The 21693-nt window shown below is 34.8% G+C and overlaps 2 protein-coding genes across 5 annotated transcripts; both read left to right on the top strand.

Annotated features, from left to right (window-relative positions):
* Positions 1-5076: 5076 nt before the first annotated feature.
* LOC111908484 (disease resistance protein At4g27190) lies at positions 5077-15298 on the top strand. Of its 4 annotated transcripts, none has more exons than XM_042898976.2 (7): positions 5078-5380; positions 6233-8915; positions 9016-9549; positions 10726-11388; positions 12994-13665; positions 14070-14659; positions 15164-15298. In XM_042898976.2, exons 2-7 carry the CDS (start codon positions 6261-6263, stop codon positions 15279-15281), a joined length of 5232 nt encoding a protein of 1743 aa, XP_042754910.1. In that variant the 5' UTR covers positions 5078-5380; positions 6233-6260; the 3' UTR covers positions 15282-15298. The 4 variants fall into 4 exon arrangements, with proteins under 4 accessions (XP_042754908.1, XP_042754910.1, XP_042754909.1 ...); XM_042898975.2 differs by having other exon boundaries at positions 10726-11081; positions 11196-11388; positions 14070-15259; XM_042898974.2 differs by having other exon boundaries at positions 5077-5186; positions 14070-15259.
* LOC111908486 (uncharacterized) lies at positions 15276-18990 on the top strand. Its single transcript, XM_042898978.2, has 5 exons — positions 15276-15841; positions 16570-17253; positions 17660-18502; positions 18628-18670; positions 18808-18990. Exons 1-4 carry the CDS (start codon positions 15425-15427, stop codon positions 18649-18651), a joined length of 1968 nt encoding a protein of 655 aa, XP_042754912.1. The 5' UTR covers positions 15276-15424; the 3' UTR covers positions 18652-18670; positions 18808-18990.
* Positions 18991-21693: the final 2703 nt, after the last annotated feature.

Below are 21693 nucleotides of genomic sequence, written 5' to 3'. Positions count from 1 at the left end.
CTTTACTAGTACCTTACCTGATACACGAGTACCTTCACATATGCTTACATGATACAAGAACACATTACATGAGTACCTTTACATATGCTTACATGATGCATGAACGCATTACATGAGTACCTTTACGTAGATACACTTACCTGTGTATATTAACATGAATACTTGTATCTCGAATTGCGAGGATGATTTATTAGTACCTTCTGTGTAAATCTTCCTGCATATCCCTAGTACCTCGGGATATCTAGACATGACCCTATCCCTAGTACCTCGGGATACCTAGATAGGCCCCTATCCCTAGTACCTCGGGATATATGGACGGGACTAACCATTCCGGAACCCATCTGTTAGCAACAGTGGGTGATGAACATCTACGGATGCCTACGGTTATTACTTATATTAGGAGTACCTTTACGGGACTAACCCTTCCACCCACCTGCTGCTGCTACAGAGGACAAGTGGACAATCTTCGATTGTTCATAAGGTTATATCTTTCGCTTATTGAGATGTTGTGTTGGTCCTAGTACCCAGTGACAACACTTACAGTAGTACATTTTCCTGTTTACTTTATTTTGTGATACTTTCACATAAACGATGAGTTAGACTAAGTACTTTAATACTAGTCAATAGAAGGAAAAACTATCATTTTACTAACAAAACATTCGGGTCTTGGTATAAGACTACATTGTATAACAAAACATTTGGGTCTTGGTAGAAGACTACATTGTCATAACAAAACATTCGGGTCTTGGTAGAAGACTACATTGTCATAACAAAACATTCGGGTCTTGGTAGAAGACTACATTGTCATAACAAAACATTCGGGTCTTGGTAGAAGACTACATTGTCATAACAAAACATTCGGGTCTTGGTAGAAGACTACATTGTCATAACAAAACATTCGGATCTTGGTAGAAGACTACATTGTCATAACAAAACATTCGGGTCTTGGTAGAAGACTACATCTCACACTGATAGAAAATAAGGGATTTTCTAGAGCTTTTCATACTTACATCAACATTTTCATTTAAAGGTTTAGGCGCTCGAGCATAGTTGTGATGTGTTGGGATGAGGGATTACGGATATAAGCCTGTAGATATGAAATAATGTAGTAAGGCTTATATTGTATTGTTTATACTTATGTACTGTATCGAACATGACATCCTGAGTCTTTTAATGAAATACATTTCTAAGGAAATGCTTTTGATAACTCTTTATCATATTATTGTTTTGAGACAAATTCCACAACTCTTTTATTAACATGTACTCTGATTTTGAAATAAAGTATAAACAAAAAAAAAACCTGGTCTTTTCTGGCCGTGATTTTGGGGATGTCACAGTCAACCTGGAAGGTTGACTTTGACCAGGACTTTGACTTTGACCAGAGTTGACTTAGCTTGACTTCAAGAAGGCAGTTTTGGACTAAGTGTTGTGTGTTGGTATTGGTAGCTCGGGGAGCTAAAGTAGCAGCTATTTGGGAGTTGTCGGATATCAGCTAGAGGAGTTTCAGTGGCATTTTAGCAGTGCAAGGTGAGTCTCCTCACTGTGTGAATAGGTCTAAGGCCACAATGCTAGCCCATGTAGTTATGAGTAAGAAGACCCAAGGGTTAGCCTAGGCACTATATGCTAGTATGATATTCCGGACCAAGGTCCGATGCCGGTCGGGTGCCCAAGGAAGGTTTGCATGTTAGATTATACGTGTTGTCTTTCTGATACTTGTATGTGCCTGGTAGGGAGGTGAGTGTGGGTGAGGTCCCGTATGTCACCACTAGCAGAGTGTGGACGGGGTTCCATGTCTCATTAGTAGAAGAGTAGGGGCGAGGCCCGAGATAGGAGAAAGGTGAGTATGGGCGGGGGCCCGTATCTCACAAATAACATGAGTTTGGACGGGGTTCCATGACTCACCAGTAGCAGGACAGGGGCAGGGCCCAAGATAGGCGAGGCCTAAGAACATGAATACAGTAATGTATGTTTACTTTAAGTGCTATGTGCTACGGTTATATTTTTTTGTATATGTTTAGCGGTCGGGGCCTTGAGACAGACGAGGCCTAAGAGAAACAGATTGGCTCGAAGCCAGGCAGGGCCTGAGAGCAGGCGAGGCCTGATGCCGGACTCATCCGGAGCCGGGCGGGGCCCAATGTAGCGGGCGAGGCGCAGTGCTTGCAGTATGTGGATATGTGTGGTATGTGGTAGGTTGGGGAACTCACTAAGCTTCTGCTTACGATTTTCAGTTTTGGTTTCAGGTACTTTCGGTAGCGGAGGGAAGAGCTTGGGATGATCGCATGACACATACCACTGGTTTTTAGCCTGGGATATTTTACTCTAATAATAGTGTTTTGAAACAATGTGACTTATGTTTTGATGGAATGATTTGATGACTTGTGGTTTAATTATTTGAATTAAAAATGAAATTTTTGGTCAGGATTTTTGGGATGTTACGGATGCATATGGACACACAAACAATTCATAAAAAAACGTCACCTTAATATACTTATAGTCATTTGTTTTGTTATGTTTAGTAAGCAGCTAAACGCTACATATGAACACACGAACAGTTAATAAAAATGACACCTTAAAATACTTGCAATCACATATTTTATTATTTTATCATGACAAATGCTAATTATTAACCACACATAATATAATATAACATGACCATAAATTTCTTACAACCACTTGATTTGTTATGTTTATTATATGTCGCTAAATAATACATATGGTCCTTCAAACAATTCATGTAACCATAGGTATTACCTTTTAGCTACATTAGAACCCATTACACATTATTTCACATAAAGCCAACACAAAGACGTGGTAGATGGTCATATTTGGTCACATTATTCGATCGAGGCTAAACAATACATATGGTCATATTTGGCCACAAACAATTAAAAAAACGCCACCATAATAGACTACATGCTCTGTTATGTTTATTATATGTTGTTACTTTGATACATATAGTCATACAAACAATCTGTATGACTATCGATATTACTTTTAGCTACATTAGATTTATACATGTGTCGCTAAACGATACATATAGTTATATAAACAATTCATGTGACCATATGTATTACCTTTAAGCCATATTAGATTTCTATATGTGACTGTATGTATACTATTCGTCTCATCGAAAACCATTACAATTTTTAAATATGCTGAAAACAATCGATGATTTTACCAATGATAATTTACCACACTTTATAACGAAATCGTCACACTTCAAAAGTGTAGCTATGCTATTTTTAAAAAGTACGGTCGTATATTAAAATTGTTGTGGTGAATTATTTTCAAAAAAAAAAAACTTTAATTTTTGTTTAATTATTGCAAAAGCTTAGTGATATTAACTAAACCAACCTCTATTAATGAGTTTATTACAAAACATAACCATTTTTTTAGTTTTTGAAAACAATCAATTTCTCCCAAACGCCTTTGGACTTGTTTTTCAATTTTTGGAATTTGTTTTTATTTGCACAATTACTTTCCAGAAGCTCTCTATTTTTCTCCGAAGTGTTTATTTCAAAGTTTCTAATATCATTGTATTTGTGATTTTAAAACCCTTTATCATATATAGTTTTCAATATACTATATTTCTTAAACTTTTTGTTAGATTTTATAAATTAGAATATATTTTCTCAAAATTCCATAATTTTTAATTGGATTTCGACTTGTTAGTTTTTTTTTTTTCTTTTTTTTCCCCGAAATTTGGAATTCCGGACCTAAATCCAAAATATCATTAAAAAAATTACCTTTTATCAGAAAAAATATTTTGTGTGGTATCCAAAATGCCGTTTTCCGGACTTGTTGGTTATATTGACAAAAAAGTAGATGGATAATTTACTTTAATATTAAATCAAAATACGGTTAGTTTAGTGAATATCCCAAAAACTTAATAGGTTTAGTTGTTTTTGTTTTTTCTTTCTAAGTTTTGTTAATTAGCAGTTTGAGATTGTTTACAAACAAATAACAAACCTAATGTACACCTATTTTTTTTTATTAAAAGAATAAAAAAATCAAATCATCACCTGTAATCTCACATATATTCTTTCCGTACCATTACAGATGATGATGTCTATACTTGTAGACCGCTTGGTGATGATCTTTATAGTTGTAGAATGCTTGGTGACGATGTCTGTATATCCGTACAACACTTATCTACCATGTAGTGGCGGATGCAGAAAGTTTAAGTAGTGGTGTCACAAAAAAAAAAAAAATTCCCAACAAATCTAAATTAATAGTAACACTTATATTTCAAGAGTTTGCATCTAATAGAAAAACATTTTTTTTACATTGACAACCGAAATTGAGGTAGTGGCCCGGGACCCCCCGAGCTCCACATAAGTCTGCCAATGCTCCCGTGCTCTTTAATCTTGGTGTCATCGCACCCATATCCGGCCACCATCATGTTCATGTTGCTGCCAACTCCCCAAATTTGTACACATCTTTGACATCCCCTTGCTATCATCAACACGGTCTCGCTACTACCCCCTCGTTGTCTCCTATACCCTTCGCTATTACCACCACTCAAATTCTCCATAGACCGTCAATTTTTCCATTATCTTATTACTGTTTTTTCTCACAAAACAAGACATCGACTCTCTAGTTTCATTTTTTTCTCACACCATCAATGAACTCCGGCTTTCCCTAACTTAATAGAATTAAGGGAAGAACTTCAACAATCCTTCTTGCTAACAAGTGATACTCATTGGGAAATTCATTAACTAGTGAACCTCACAATTTTTTTTTTTGCAGTCAATACCAGTGAGATCAAATAGACAAATATCGGACCTAGAAATAATATAGGTTAGGAATGTCGGTCCAAAATTGCAGTCCCAAAAGCTACGCATATATAGACCATTGGGTATTTTAGCCAATTTTGGGTTAATTTGAATATGGACATAGTGATACTTTTGGTTGCAGATTTTGGGTTAATTTTTAAGCAATATAACTGGGCCAATCCATTGGCTATTTTAGCCCAAATATGAAATGGACTGGATTTTTTTATTTTCTTTCTAACATGCACGCACGCGGCACGCACATCTGGAAATCGGTATCACTCTAATTTGAAGACCTAGTCAACTTCATTAGCGTTCAGTCGTTACTTCCAATTACACCAAGTTCAAGTTCCGACTTCCAACGTCTCTTTTTTCTTTCCTAGATTCAGATTCCACTCCGATTCTGCAACAAAGGTGAGCTTGATCAGGGTTGAATCTAGCTGGATTATTTTTGACACTGCTCATCCCGAAATACTGCTTTCCACACTGTTGTATCATCGCCTCTACGAAATTAAATTTCTTTCTTGGCTCTGTTACTGAATCAGTAGCTTTGCAACTTGCTCACTATCAGCTGATACGTGTTTTACATATCTTTTGAAGAATAATAGGTACTCACTGTATTTTACATGTTGTATCATCCCACAAAAGATCTTTTTCCCATTTCCCTCAGTCGCTCAAGATCTATCCACCTTTATATATGTTATTAATGTTGGGATAATCGAGAAAAAAACTGGAGAGATTTAGCCCAGGGGCATTTTAGGAAAGTTTACTTTTTATGCGTTTTATGTGTTTGAGTAAGACTCTTTTAGAATTAGTATAAGTAGGGGTATTACGTGCTTTGTTTTATCATTCCAGAACAAGTTTTTCAGCCAATAATTACTTAGTCTCCAAGTTATAGTTGTTCCTTTGTTTACTTCCCCTGTTCGTTCACTTCTGTCATGTTCTTCTGTTTCATTCAACTAAGTTCACAAGGTGTAAATTAGAAGCAGCCTCTAATTCTTCCTGTTGGTACCTTTGTGAATAAGTTACAGAAGACATGAAGCAGGTCCTTTTGATTACTTAAACAATAACCTCTCTCCTGTTATCTTTGTGCCTCTTTTTTATCCCTTTTTTGTTTGAATTTCTTGTGCAAAAGGGCACAAGTTGAACTTGCAAGTTTCCAGTTAAAGTCTTCCATGTATTTTAAAATAATCATATTTTGGTATTTTTTATAATTAATCAATGATAAACCATTTTCCTGATTCCTATTACTATATAATCTAGCGTTATTTTGTTAAAAACTTTATCTTTAAGTTCATTGTAGATTATGGGATGGACTTATATTACGATTACATCATCGGTCTATGGGACAAAGCTAATCAAACCTTACTCAATGCAATGAATCTAGGATGCATTTAAATGCCCAATCCATTACAAATTTTCATCCAATTTCACCTGACAAATTGTTGGTTACTATGTAGATACTTCCACAAAGAAGATTTTCCTGCAATGGATGTTGTCAGTGTCATTCTGAAACCAGTTGTCGAGACACTTATGGAACCTGTTAAGAAGCATCTAGGCTACCTCATTTACAGTACAAAACATGTGAGGGATATGAGTAGCAAAATGAGGGAGTTAAATGCAGCAAGACATGCCGAAGAAGACCACTTGGACAGGAACACTAGAACTCGTCTTGAGATTTCATCTCAGGTTAGGAGTTGGTTGGAAGAAGTGGAAAAGATCAATGCAAAAGTACAAACCGTTCCTAGTGATGCCGTTGCTTGTTGCAGTCTCAAGATTAGACACACAGTTGGAAGGGAAGCCTTCAAGCTAATTGAGAAGATTGAAAGTGCCACAAGACAACACTCTTTGATCACATGGACTGATCAGCCCATTCCTTTGGGAAAAGTTGATACCATGAAGGCTTCCTCCTCCACACCATCAAGTGATCACGATGACTTTCAGTCAAGAGAAAAAACTTTTATTCAAGCACTGAAAGCACTTGAACCAAACAACACATCCCATATGATAGCGTTATGTGGGATGGGCGGAGTGGGGAAGACCACAATGATGCAAAGGCTGAAAAAGGTTGCCAAAGAAAATAGAATGTTCAGTTACATTGTTGAGGCAGTTATCGGGGAAAAAACAGACCCCATTGCTATTCAACAAGCTGTAGCAGATTACCTTCGTATAGAGTTAAAAGAAAGCACTAAACCAGCAAGAGCTGATAAGCTTCGTGAATGGTTCAAGGCCAACTCTGGAGAAGGTAAGAATAAGTTCCTTGTAATACTTGATGATGTCTGGCAGTCCGTTGATCCGGAAGATATTGGTTTAAGTCCTTTTCCAAATCAAGGTGTCGACTTCAAGGTCTTGTTGACTTCACGAGACGAACACATTTGCACATTGATGGGGGTTAAAGCTAATTCAGTTATTAATGTGGGACTTCTAACTGAAGCAGAAGCACAAAGTCTGTTCCAGCAATTTGTAGAAACTTCTGAGCCCGAGCTCTGTAAGATAGGAGAAGTTATCGTAAGAAAGTGTTGCGGTCTACCTATTGCCATCAAAACCTTGGCGTGTACTCTAAGAAATAAAAGAAAGGATGCATGGAAGGATGCACTTTCACGTATAGAGCACTATGACATTCGTAGTGTTGCCCCTAAAGTCTTTGAAACGAGCTACCACAATCTCCAAGACGAGGAGACTAAATCCATTTTTTTAATGTGTGGTTTGTTTCCTGAAGACTTCAATATTCCTACCGAGGAGTTGATGAGGTATGGATGGGGCTTAAAGATATTTGATAGAGTTTATACAATTAGAGAAGCAAGAAATAGGCTCAACACCTGTATTGAGCGGCTGGTGCAGACAAATTTGTTAAGTGAAAGTGATGATGATGTGCACGTCAAGATGCATGATCTGGTTCGTGCTTTTGTTTTGGGTATGTATTCTGAAGTTGAGCATGCTTCAATTGTCAACCATGGTAATATGCCTAGGTGGACTGAAAATGATATAACTGACTCTTGCAAAACAATTTCATTAACATGCAAGAGCATGTCAGAGTTTCCAAGAGACCTCAAGTTTCCAAACCTAACGATTTTGAAACTTATGCATGGAGATAAGTTGCTAATATTTCCTCAAGACTTTTATGAAGGAATGAAAAAGCTTCGGGTTATATCATACGATGAAATGAAGTATCCATTGCTTTCCTCATTACCTCAATGCTGCACCAACCTTCGAGTGCTTCACCTCCATCGATGCTCGTTGATGATGTTTGATTACTCTTGTATTGGAAATATGTTGAATCTGGAAGTGCTCAGCTTTGCTAAATCTGGCATTAAATGGTTATGTTCCACAATCGGAAATTTAAAGAAGCTAAGGCTACTTGATCTGAGATGTTGTCATGGTCTTCGTATAGAAAAGGGTGTCTTGAAAAATTTGGTCAAACTGGAAGAACTTTATATTGGAAATGCGTCTGGGTTTACAGATGATAACTGCAATGAGATGGAGGAGATTTCAAACCGCCTTTCTGCATTAGAATTTGAGTTCTTTAATAACAAGGCTCAAGTGAAGAATATGTCATTTGAGAACCTTGAACGATTCAAGATCTCAGTGGGGCGCTCTTTGGATGGAAATATCAGTAAGAGTAGCCACTCATATGAGAACACGTTGCAATTGGTAACCAACAAAGCTGAAATATCAGACTTTAAACTTAATAAGTTGTTTGTGAAAACAGAGGTGCTTTGTTTAAGTGTAGATGGTATGGATGATCTTGAAGATGTTGAGGTGAATTTGACACGTCCTCCTCAATCCACTTCATTCTTCAATTTAAGAGTCCTTGTCGTTTCTAGGTGTGCAGTCTTGAGATACCTTTTTAAACTCCCTGTTGCAAACACTTTGTCAAATCTTGAGCGTCTGGAAGTTTGCGAATGCGATAATATGGAAGAGCTCATACATAATGGGACTGGGGGTAGTGGAAAAGAGAAAATTATGTTCCCCAAGCTGAAGTTTTTATCTTTGCATGAACTACCGAAGCTATTAGGCTTGTGCCATACTGTCAACATAATTGAGCTACCTCAACTCATAGAGTTGCAAATTAAGAGCATTCCAGGTCTCACTGTCATTTATCCGCAGAACAAGTTGGAAACATCTAGTTTCTTGAAGGAAGAGGTAGATAATTTCGACTAAATGTTTCAGAATATATATGTAATTTGACTTTCATGATGTACTATTTTTTGGATGTGGGTATTAATGGGTGATTATTTTGCAGTTTGTGATTCCTAAGTTGGAGACACTTCAAATTGATGACATGGAGAATTTAAAGGAAATATGGCCTTATGAACTTAATAGAGGTAAGAAAGTTAAGTTGAGAGAGATTGAAGTGAGAAATTGTGATAAACTTGTGAATCTATTTCCATACAACCCCATGTCTCTGTTGCATCATCTTGAAGAGCTTGAAGTCATGAATTGCGGTTCCATCGAGTCATTATTCAACATCTACTTGGATTGTGCTAGTGTAATTGGAGAAGAAGACAACATGAGCAGTTTAAGAAGCATCAAAGTGAAGAACTCAGGGAAGCTAAAAGAGGTGTGGAGGATAAAAGATGCATATAACTCTCATCCCCTCGTCCGTGGCTTTCAAGCAGTTGAAAGCATAAAGATTGAACGCTGTGAGAGTTTTAGAAATGTATTCACTCCTACCACCACCAATTTTGATCTGGGAGCCCTTTTGGAGATTTTCATTGAGCGCGGAGAAAACCAGGGAAACGACAAATCGGAAGAGAGTAGCCAAGAGAAAGAGCAGGTATGGATTTCAATTTCACTTTCTTACTTAATTAAGCTTAAGCTTCTTCCTTTTGAATAAAAATGGTGGGATGACTACACTTGGGCATCATAGTTGGAAGGAAACGTTACTACCCATTAAGCAATAAACCATTTCTTGACTTAATGTTGCAATACAATTCATGTATAGATGTGACTAACTTTTTTTCTTTTTCTTTTTTAATATATATAAAATGACTACAAAACGTGATTTTTCATCAGAGATCATGTATAAAAACGACTAATTCTTCATCACCTAAGTTTAGTTAATAAAACAATATACATGTCACTAATTACTGTTTAGTAGAAAATAACAAAGTTAATAAATTATCAACTAAAAATGCCATTTTCCAACAAGAAATCTTAAGTTCTGGAATCAATTTAGCTTAAAACTCTACTAAAATAATAAGATAGATGAGAGCTGAAGCTAATTTCCTGTATAAATTCCATTTATATTTTATCTTGATCTTGATAGCAAGTGGAATGATTTCAACTTCAAATTGATAAACACCATACATATTATAGAGAGATTAGCTTAAAAACAAATGGGTCTGGTAGATGAAGATGGAAGGGAGAGCTGATTTCAAACACACAACACATCTTCGTTTTGAAATTTCTTTTGGCGTCGTGCTCATATTTGCTTTCTTCTTTGATTGGTTAACACTAGGGTGGAGATACGCAAAGGATGTTAGGGAGTGGATTGTTGGTGGGTATGATCGGTTCCATGGGACATGGGTAGATAATTTACAGCTGGAGATTAGGAGTGTGGGATTTACAGAGTAGGTTGCATGGGGTTGAGAATGGTTTAAGTTGGACCCATTTTCATTTATATAGAACAAGGGGGTAAAATGGTCATTTTATCTCTTTGTAACCTATAACATCTTCTAATAATTATCTATAGGTGAAAGATCCAACTAGTTTTAATTTGTTGAAAATTTCCATCATTTGCAATTGTTCCCTGGAAAAGTTACCTAAAATTAAAATAATCATTGTCAAATCCAAAATTATAAGAGAAAAAAGTTACCTAAAATCAAAATAATCATTGTCAAATCCAAAATTATAGGAGAGAATTGTGAAATGAACATAGAAATGTAAATCGTTAACACAATTCAGTACTCAAGTTACTAATTTCATTTCTTGTTTGGATATATTTGCACAGACTGAAATTCTGTTAGAGGAAGAGACATTACAAGAAGTCACGGATACTAATATTTCTAATGATGTCGTATTATTCCCATCCAGTCTCATACACTCTTTTCATAGCCTCCGTAAAGTTTCATTGGATAAATATGAAGGAGTGGAGGTAGTGTTTGAGATAGGGAGTCCAACAAGTAGAGAATTAGTAACAACTCACCGTAACCAACAACAGCCTATACTTCCCAACCTCGAGGAATTGGATCTAAGTTATATGGACAACATGAGTCACTTGTGGAAGTGCAACTGGAATAAATTCTTCACTCTTCCAAAACAACAATCAGAATCCCCATTCCACAACCTCACAATCATACATATTAGGTATTGCAAAAACATCAAGTACTTGTTTTCACCTCTCATGGCAGAACTTCTTTCCAACCTAAAGAAAGTGTATATAGAAAATTGTGATGGTATTGAAGAAGTTGTTTCAAACAGAAATGATGAGGATGAAGGAATGACGAAATCTACCCGCTCAAGCACCACTTTGTTCCCTCATCTTGATTCTCTCACTCTAAGATGCATGAACAATCTTAAGTGTATTGGTGGAGGTGGTGCCAAGGATGAGGTGAGCAATGATATATCTTTCAACAATACCGCTACAACTACTGCTTTTCTCCATCAATATGAGGTATGTTTTGTACATATTTAATTATATATTTAATTTATTTGTTAATATCCATTTTTCCTTGCAATATTCTAAGAAAATCAAAAAATGGGATTTGGAGGCATAAAAAGTTCTGTTCATTTGAACAAGTATTACTTTGTATTTGTTATTTATCATAACTCATATCAGTTACTGATAAGATTTCTTTATTAATTTTTTCTAATTAGAAAATGACACGTCTAATTAGGTTTTCCATTCTATGTGAAATGCTCTCTTGTTTATGTAACCAAGCATCTTAGATCATTTTTCCATTTTCAAAATTATGTTTATTTTGGACAATTTTTTTCCTTTTACAGCTGTAATTCCAACGAATTATATACAATTCAGGTCTTAATGTACATACTAATGCATTTTGTACACACTATACTAAGATTATAGTGACCTAAAGGATAGATCCATTACACATTATATATATATATATATATATATATATATATATATATATATATATATATATATATATATATATATATATAAATCATTAAACAATCAAATTTATTTTTCAACCAAAAAAAGTAGGGGTGAGAAATGGTAGGTACCCGACGAGATTGCCCAAACTGGTCACACACCATGGTTCTTTGAATCTTGAATTAAAAAAAAAAAAATTCACAAAGTAAATATGCTAACCATTATAAACCACAAAAATTAACCATTAACCATCATTATTTTAACACACAAATGAAAATACAAATAATTTTAAGTCAACAAAAATGTATCTTGGGGTTAATTCCACTAATTCCAGTGTTGTACATTGTACATACTACTTACTGCAATTCCTTTCTGATATATACACTGTCGGCATGGATGACAGTTAACCACAAATCTTAGCATATCTATGACTGAAGTGCTAAACCCACAAGTCCCTGCATTAAGATGTATTTAAACTAAAAGAACTTACAAACACAATGAATTCCACACACAAGTAAATGTACTAAAATCATCTTCTTGTGACAATTTTTTTTCTTTACCAACAATGACAAGCTAATTGAACCAAATCTGTAATCATGTTATCACCAATTTAATGGTTACAGCTCCTACGACTAAAGGGTAGTCATTAAAATTTGAGGGTCATGCATGCAACACATTACTTGTTAACCCGTTGTAAACTACATTGAGTAATAATGTATGATGTACGAGTCAGAAACTTTCCTAGAAATAAAAACCAAGATATGTTCTCTAATCTAAAAAGTAAGAAACATAAAAGGCAGTAAGTAATTAGTTAAATGTAAGTTAGTTTAAATATTAGGTGACAGGTCTTTTAGGATAGAATTCAACAATTTCTAATATTACGCAAAACTAATTTATCTAACCTTGTTGTGTTAGTCATGTGCGTTCTTGATTTCATTGAATTTGCATTCCTATACTTTAGGTTGTAAATTGGTATGCGTTTTGCTGTCTCTTGAGTAAATCCTGACATTCATTATAAAAAATAAAAACCAAAACTGCATTTTTGATGTGGAGAGCACTCGTGTCATTTAGTATAATAAAAAAACCAGATTTTGAATTAGACTTCTTATACAAAAGCTGTGTCTATTGTTTAATATTACATCAATTTTCCATGTGTTGCAGTTGTGTCAAGAAGGCGGTGTTTCTTGGAGCTTATGCCAATACTCTAGAGAGATAACAATAGAAAACTGCCCTGCATTGTCAAGTGTGATTCCATGTTATGCAGCAGGACAAATGCAAAAGCTTCAAGTGCTGAAAATAACATCTTGTGATGGGATGAAGGAGGTATTTGAAACTCAATTAGGGATGAACAACAACAGCAACAAGAGTGGTTGTGATGGTGGAATTTCAAGAGCAAATAACATTGTTATGCTTCCCAATCTAAATATATTGCATATTGGATATTGTGGGGGTTTGGAGCATATATTCACATTCCCTGCAGTTGTTGAAAGCCTGAGACAACTCCAAGAGTTAATGATATATGGTTGTTTTTCAATGAAAGTGATTGTGAAGAAGGAAGAAGATGCATCACCATCATCATCGAAGGAGGTTGTGGTGTTTCCTAGTCTGAAATCCATTGAACTAGTGGGTCTACCAGAGCTGGAGGGTTTCTTCTTGGGGATGAATGATTTCCGGTTGCCTTCATTGGAAGAAGTTACCATCAAGTATTGCCCCAAAATGATGGTGTTTGCACCTGGTGGGTCCACAGCTCCCCAACTCAAGTATATACACACAGAATTAGGCAAATATAGTCTTGGTGAATCTGGCCTTAACTTTCATGTTGCACATCATCAGGTATAAATAATATATATATATATATATATATATATATATATATATATATATATATATATATATATATTAAACACATTGAAACTACTTTCAGTCAAAGTTTATATTGTCACTTGAGTCAAGCTTTTCCATTTTGAACAAGGGCAAAAGCTCCAAAATAACCTTACATATATATATATATATATATATATATATATATATATATATATATATATATATATATATGTATCTAACTTACTTTATGAGATCAAAAATAGGAACCCGTTAATTGGATAATTTTTAGTTGGAGTTACAGTATCATTGTCACTAATAATTATATCTCTTCAATTTTGTTAAACTTACGACATGACATTTCCAATGTTTTTGTTTGACAAATGCCTCTGGTGTTTTCTTTATTGGACTTGCAGACCCCATTCCCGAGTTTACACGGTGCAATCTCGTCCCCTGCGACTTCAGAAGTGATGCCTTGGTCTTTTCATAACTTGATTGAATTAGATGTGAAATTTAATCATGATGTTGAAAAGATTATTCCATCCAGTGAGTTTCTGCAACTGCAAAAGCTGGAAAAGATAACTGTACACTTATGTTCTAAGTTAGAGGAGGTATTTGAAACTGCATTGAAAGAAGCAGGGAGAAATAGAAATAGTAGTGTAAGTGGTTTTGATGAATCATCACAAACTACTACTACTTTTGTCAATCTTCTAAACCTAAAACAAGTGGAGTTAATATATCTCTATGATCTGAGGTATATATGGAAGAGCAATCAGTGGACAACATTTGAGTTTCCAAACCTAACAAGAGTTGCAATGAATGGGTGCTCAAGGTTAGAACATGTATTTACTACTTCCATGGTTGGTAGTCTATTGCAACTCCAAGAGATATACATATATGACTGCAAACTTATGGAGGGGGTCATTGTTAAGGAAGCAAATGTTGCTGTAGAAGCAGAAGAAGAATCTAATGGCAAGAGGAATGAGATTGTGTTACCTTGTCTAAGGTCCATAACACTTAGTTTGCTTCCATGTCTTAAGGGGTTTAGCTTGGGGAAGGAGGATTTTTCATTCCCATTATTGGATACTTTGAGAATCAACTTCTGCCCAGCAATAACTACTTTCACCAAGGGAAATTCCTCTACCCCACATCTAAAAGAAATAGAAACAAGATTTAGTAAACTGAACTCTTTAATTAACTACCATTTCTTAATAACTCAATATCAAGCTAAACTCCGTCTCTAATTGAAAATAATCCACATCTTAATTAAGGTGTCTTTTATTTTTGCATAGGAGCCCATAGCATCTTTTTAAAATTTATTTGAAGGTGAAAGATCCAACTATTTTAAATCGTTAAATGTTCCTTGAAGAAATTATCTAAAATCAAATAAACTTCTTCAAATCCAAAATTATAAGAGAGAAATGTGAATGGATGTGGAATTATAAATCATTAACACAATTATGTACTCGCGTTACTAATTACATTTTCTTGTTGTGATATATGTGTGCAGACTGATATTCTGTCAGAGGAAGAGACATTACAAGAAGTCAGTGATATTAATATTTCTAATGTTGCATTCCCATCCTTTCTCATACCCTCTTTTCATAACCTCCATAAACTTCACTTGAAGAAGTATGAAGGAGTGGAGGTGGTGTTTGAGATAGAGAGTGAGAGTCCAACAAGTAGAGAATTGGTAACAACTCACCATAACCAACAACGGCCTATTATACTCCCCTGCCTCCAGGAATTGTATCTAACTCATATAGACAACATGAGTCATGTGTGGAAGCGCAGCAACTGGAATAAATTCTTCACTCTTCCAAAACAACAATCAGAATCCCCATTCCACAACCTCACAACCATAGATATTAGCAATTGTAAAAGCATTAAGTACCTGTTTTCACCTCTCATGGCAAAAATTCTTTCCAACCTAAAGAAAGTCGAGATAAAAGTATGTGGTGGTATTGAAGAAGTTTTTTCAAACAGAGACGATGAAGATGAAGAAAATACTACATTTACATCTACATCTATCCACACAAGCACCATCTTGTTCCCCCATCTTGATTCTCTCACTCTAAGATACTTGAAGAATCTGAAGTGTATTGGTGGAGGTGGTGTCAAGGATGGGAGCAATGAAATATCCTTCAACAATACCACTATGATTACCACTTTACCTGATATATTTGAGGTACCTTTTGTACATATTCAATTATTTATATAATTTCTTGTTAATATCCATTTTTCTTTGTAATATTCTAAGAAAATCACCAAATCACATATAAAAGAGTTTAAACCCGTTACCTATCATGCAAACTCAAGAATGGGATTTGGAGGCACAAAAGGTTCCATTCATTGGAACACATAACTTCTTAACTTCTTAACCTGTTGTAATCAATTTAATGGCTACAACTATGACTAAAGGCTAGTCATTAAAATCTGAGTGTCATGCATGTAACACATAACTTCTTAACCTGTTGTAAACTACATAAATGATCTATGATACTATGATGCAAGAGTCATCTGTCATATATATGTGCTCTAATGTAAATAGTAAGAAACAAAAAAGGCAGTAAGTACTTAGTTAAGTTTATATAATAGGGACCATTAGGCAACAAGTATTGTAGGATAGAATTCAATAATTTATAATATTACCCAAAATTAATTTTTCTAATCATTTTTTGTAAACATATGCTTTCTTGATTTCATTGAATTTGCACACACATATTTTAGTTTGTACAATGGTATGTATTTTATTGTCTCTTCAATAAATCCCGACATTAATTATATAAACAAAAGAAAAAAAAAACTGCATTTTTAATGTGGAGAGCAGTCGTGTCATTTAGTATAATAAAAAAACTAGATTTTGAATTAAATTTCTTATACAAAGGTTGTGTCTATAGTTTAATTTTACGTTAGCTTTTTCATGTGTTGCAGGTGTCTGAAGCAGGTGGTGTTTCTTGGAGCTTATGCCAATACGCTAGAGAGATAATAATAGAATACTGCCATGCATTGTCAAGTGTGATTTCATGTTATGCAGCAGGACAAATGCAAAAGCTTCAAGTGCTGAGTGTAGAGTCTTGCGATGGGATGAAGGAGGTATTTGAAACTCAATTAGGGATGAACAACGACAGCAACAAGAGTGGTTGTGATGAAGGAATTCCAAGAGTAAATAACAATGTTATTATGCTTCCCAATCTAAAGATATTGAAAATCTTAGGTTGTCCCCTTTTGGAACATATATTGACATTCTCTGCACTTGAAAGTCTGAGACAGCTCCAAAAGTTAAGGATAGTGAGTTGCTACGGAATGAAAGTGATTGTGAAGAAGAAAGAAGAAGATGCATCATCTTCTTCTAAGATGGTTGTGGTCTTTCCTCGTCTCAAGTCCATTGAACTAAAAGATCTACCAGAGCTGGAGGGTTTCTTCTTGGGGATGAATGAGTTCCGGTTGCCTTCATTGGACAAGGTTACCATCAAGAAATGCCCCCAAATGAGAGTGTTTGCAGCTGGTGGGTCAACATCTCCCAACCTAAAGTATATACACACAGAATTAGGCAAACATACTCTTGATCAAGAATCTGGCCTTAACTTCTTTCATCAGGTATATATATTTCTTTAATTGGCATCATCTAGTTAAGAAGGATATCATGCCAAGTAAATTTACTTTAAACAAATTGACACTAGTTTCAATCTAAGTTTATGTTGTCACTTGGAATCAGACTTTTTCCATTTTAAAAAAGGGAAAAGCGTCCAAAATAACTTTACATATATAACTTTCTTTATTAGATCAAAAATAGTAACCCTATAGATAATCTTTTTTTGGAGTTATAAGTATTATTGTGATTAAAAAATATAGTCTCTTGTATTTTATTAAAATTAGTACAACATATATATATATATATATATATATATATATATATATATATATATATATATATATATATATATATTTCAAATGTTTTTGTTTGACATTTATGTGCCTCTGGCGTTCTTTATTGGACTTGCAGACCCCATTCCCGAGTTTACACGGTGTAACCTCCTGCCCTGCTACTTCAGAAGGGATACCTTGGTCTTTTCATAACTTGATCGAATTACATGTGGAATATAATGATGATGTTAAAAAGATTATTCCATCCAGGGAGTTGCTCCAACTGCAAAAGCTGGAAAAGATTAATGTAAGCTGGTGTAAAAAGGTAGAGGAGGTATTTGAAATTGCATTGGAAGCAGCAGGGAGAAATGGAAATAGTGGATGTGGAAGTGGTTTTGATGAACCGTCACAAACTACTACTACTACAACTACTACTCTTGTCAATCTTCCAAACCTCACACAAGTGGATTTGAAGTATCTACGTGGTCTGAGGTATATATGGAAGAGCAATCAGTGGACAGCATTTGAGTTTCCAAACCTAACAAGAGTTCATATCTATAAATGTGAAAGATTAGTGCATGTATTTACTAGTTCCATGGTTGGTAGTCTATTGCAACTCCAAGAGCTATACATAGATGACTGCAAATGTATGGAGGAGGTGATTGTTAAGGATGCAGATGTTTCTGTAGAAGAAGACAAAGAGAAAGAATCTGATGATAAGACAAATAAGGAGATACTTGTGTTACCTAGTCTAAAGTCCTTGAAATTAGAGGAACTTCCATGTCTTAAGGGGTTTAGCTTGGGGAAGGAGGATTTTTCATTCCCATTATTGGATACTTTGATAATCAACTACTGCCCAGCAATAACGACTTTCACCAAGGGAAATTCTGCTACAACACAGCTAAAAGAAATAGAAACAAGTTTTGGCTCGTTTTATGCAGGGGAAGACATCAACTCCTCTATTATAAAGATCAAACAACAGGTAAATCAGATCTTTGTTGCTTTAATAATTCTTAAACTACATTTGAAAAGTTTCATGTAAGTTTTTTGTTATTGTCAAAAGCCGCAACCTATATTTTCAACTTTATATTTATGTACTTTATGCAGGATTTCAAACAAGACTCTGATTAATGTGGAGTAAATATTAAAGGTAATTTATGTTTTCATGTTTCCTGGTTGCCTATTAATTAATGTCCTTTTAGTTCATGATTTTTCGATGTATTCTTCATGATGATGTGAATGTTCTAATACCCCATTGATTGTTTGGTTGAATGTTGACGACCAAAGGACTATATGTCGGGAAGAATATTCAAGGAAAGAATTGTTCATCATATGAAGGACATTAAAGAAGAACACGGATGCTATGAAGATGTTAGGAAAACATATGAATCAAATAGCAAGCTAATCACTGATTTAAGTTTGTTGGTTGAGGATGTTGATTTTAATATTTCAAATTTGTTGGTATCACTATATGGGTTTATTGATAGCTTTAATGGGATAATGAGTAACTTGACCTAAATTATGTTGTTGGTAAATTTTGGACTCAAGTATGAAAAATTAGGAATGACTTGTGAAAAATATATGCAAAAGTAGGATTGAGATTTTCAATGGAAATAATAAATGCAACATACTGTTTGGGTATCTTGGAAGCACATATCATGAAAGTAACTTGAAGCAGAGTTTGTTCCCATCTTCAGCTACTTATAGTTTCCATTTCTTACTTGAAAAAATCTGATTAAACTTTTAGTGTTATTTCTATTTTTTACCAACCAAGAGAAGAGACGTACAAAATTTCATATAAAGGCCACAAGTAACTGTAAAAAAAGTTTTCATGGCTATATAAGAAAATGAGGTCAGCTCAGTAACTTTGGAAAAGTAAATTCAAAAGATTTGAATACATTTCAAACTGTGAACAACTAGGTTTAAGTTGAGAAATACAAAAGTATACCATAACAATGTTGATCGACAAATTGGACTAAAATTTTATTATAATAAATCGAACTATTTGAGCTAAGCTCATCATGCATTGAGGATCAATAAATTCACAGGATTTGAATTACAAAACAATTCTCATAGATTTTGCTTCTCTGATTTGATGTATTCAGTTCTTCACCTAAATTTTTTTGTATCAAGTGCAAGTGGTCGAATATGACATTTTTTTGTATAAAAGAGGGAGGGTTTATAGTGTGTTTGGTATTGCACTTGTTTTCAAGCGTTTATGTATACATTTATGGTGATTATTGGATCCGAGTTGTTTCGAACTCAAGAACACTAAAGGTGAAAGATGAATCTATGGATAATGTTATTAAAAGAGGTTAAGAATGATGTTTCTATAACCATGATGTGTAGGGTCTATTAGGTATATATGGGATGCAAGTAATAAGAATTTGCTTGAGGTTGAGTTACGATGAGGTTTGAGGATGAAAATAGTGTCTCAAGTCATTTTAAGTAATACGAAAAAAAAAATGTTTCTCTTTCGGTCATATGCTAATTTAAATCCAAAATTAATAACAAATTTAATTAGTCTACATTATCTAAATAAGAATTGATTCTCATTTTCTCATATATGTTCATTAAAACATAAAATCAGATACCCAATATGCATCAAATAAAGGGTGGGCAGCTACTTATTCACTCACCTGCCTTCCTTTGCTTCCTTTGCTGAGGCATTATAATCAAATGGTGGGAAGCCCACTACACCAAGGCTTCTCTGCTTCCTGTTACAAACACGAAATCACCAACTTCAAAACCTAAAATAACTCTATGCGGTTCACCAAAACCCAAAATCAAATTGCTAATGTTGATAAACTGGTACATGAGTAGGTGTACAAATCAACTAGACCTCCTACTTGTTTATCCATACTATCCAAAGTGTAACAACATAAATATAATTAAGAAAGAAAAAACAGAGAAACAAAACAGGTAAAGATAGGTCCTTGATACCAGATTAAAAAGAAACAACTCTAATATATAAATGAAATGAAAACTCTCCCCCTGCTGATGATTGCACTGCAGGTTAAAAAGAACAGGCTTTGAGAGGATCTGAACCCTGTGCTTCATCCAACAAAACAGCTGCAGTTGGATCTCATCCGCTAATTTCATGGAATTAATTAACAGTTAGAATCATAGACATGAGATTTCCTCAGCAAATTATTAACTTTTATTATAAATTTCACTTCATTCTCATCATCTTTTCAAATAATTTAAACATTATTTATTCAGACATACTTAATAGAAAAAAAAAATATGGGTTGTTATTTCTGATTCAAAATGATTGCAAACAAAATAAAAAATGACTTTCTAAAAGAATCTTGAAAAGAGGATTGGTTTTTAAAAAGATTTAGGACTAAACATAACAGTTCCTTTCCTTCTTGAACTCCCTTGGATTCTGTTATCACCCGGGATCCAGACCTCATGACAGGACCAGTGTTAGTGCTTGAAGAAGTCGTGAACTTCCCTGTAACCTAGCCTCCTGGCCTCCTGTTTGCAGGAGACTAAACTAAGCTATTAACCTCATATTACTCTATTAATTGTTTTCAAATTGCAGCATATCTTATTTCATGAATGACTACCCTTTAAATAGGGATAAACAAAAGACTCAAATCAAGAAACAAAGACTCTAAAATCGACTAAAATAATAAAAGAACCTAATTACCAAAATTAAAAACGGAAACAAGATAACTTCCTACAATATAAAATACTTATTATCTATTAACTTGCAGACTTATCAAGTATGATTCATAGCATTACTCCCTTCCTTTGCATTGAGCTTGTATGCAAGCTCAAAACCTGGGTATGCGTTGGGAAAAACAACACGATCATCCCAAGTAACATCTTCTTCATCCTCCAACATGATACCAACCAGTTTCACACACTTATGGCCGATCGAGAACATCTCATCATAATTAAAGCATAATCCTTTTGCTCGCCTTTCCGCCATCTCTGTAGCCATAAGCCGTTTCAAAGCCGAGTTCCGCATATAAGATTTCACTATTCCGGCTCCACCACCTGCTAACTCTCGGTTTTTGCTTTCTGCCGTGGGTTGATTCCCAGTTAATAGAGGTGCTCCAAAACTCCTTGGTCGTCCCTCCTAGTGAGTTTGAAAACAATCTGTCTGGCTAGGTTCATAGCATAGTATAGTGTGGTGGGTCTAGCAAACTCTATTTCGTAACG

This window comes from Lactuca sativa, chromosome 2 (assembly GCF_002870075.4).
Source record: "Lactuca sativa cultivar Salinas chromosome 2, Lsat_Salinas_v11, whole genome shotgun sequence".
NCBI classification, from domain to species: domain Eukaryota; kingdom Viridiplantae; phylum Streptophyta; class Magnoliopsida; order Asterales; family Asteraceae; genus Lactuca; species Lactuca sativa.
Note: the sequence above shows the minus strand (reverse complement) of the source record. Positions and strands in the feature narration are given on the sequence as shown.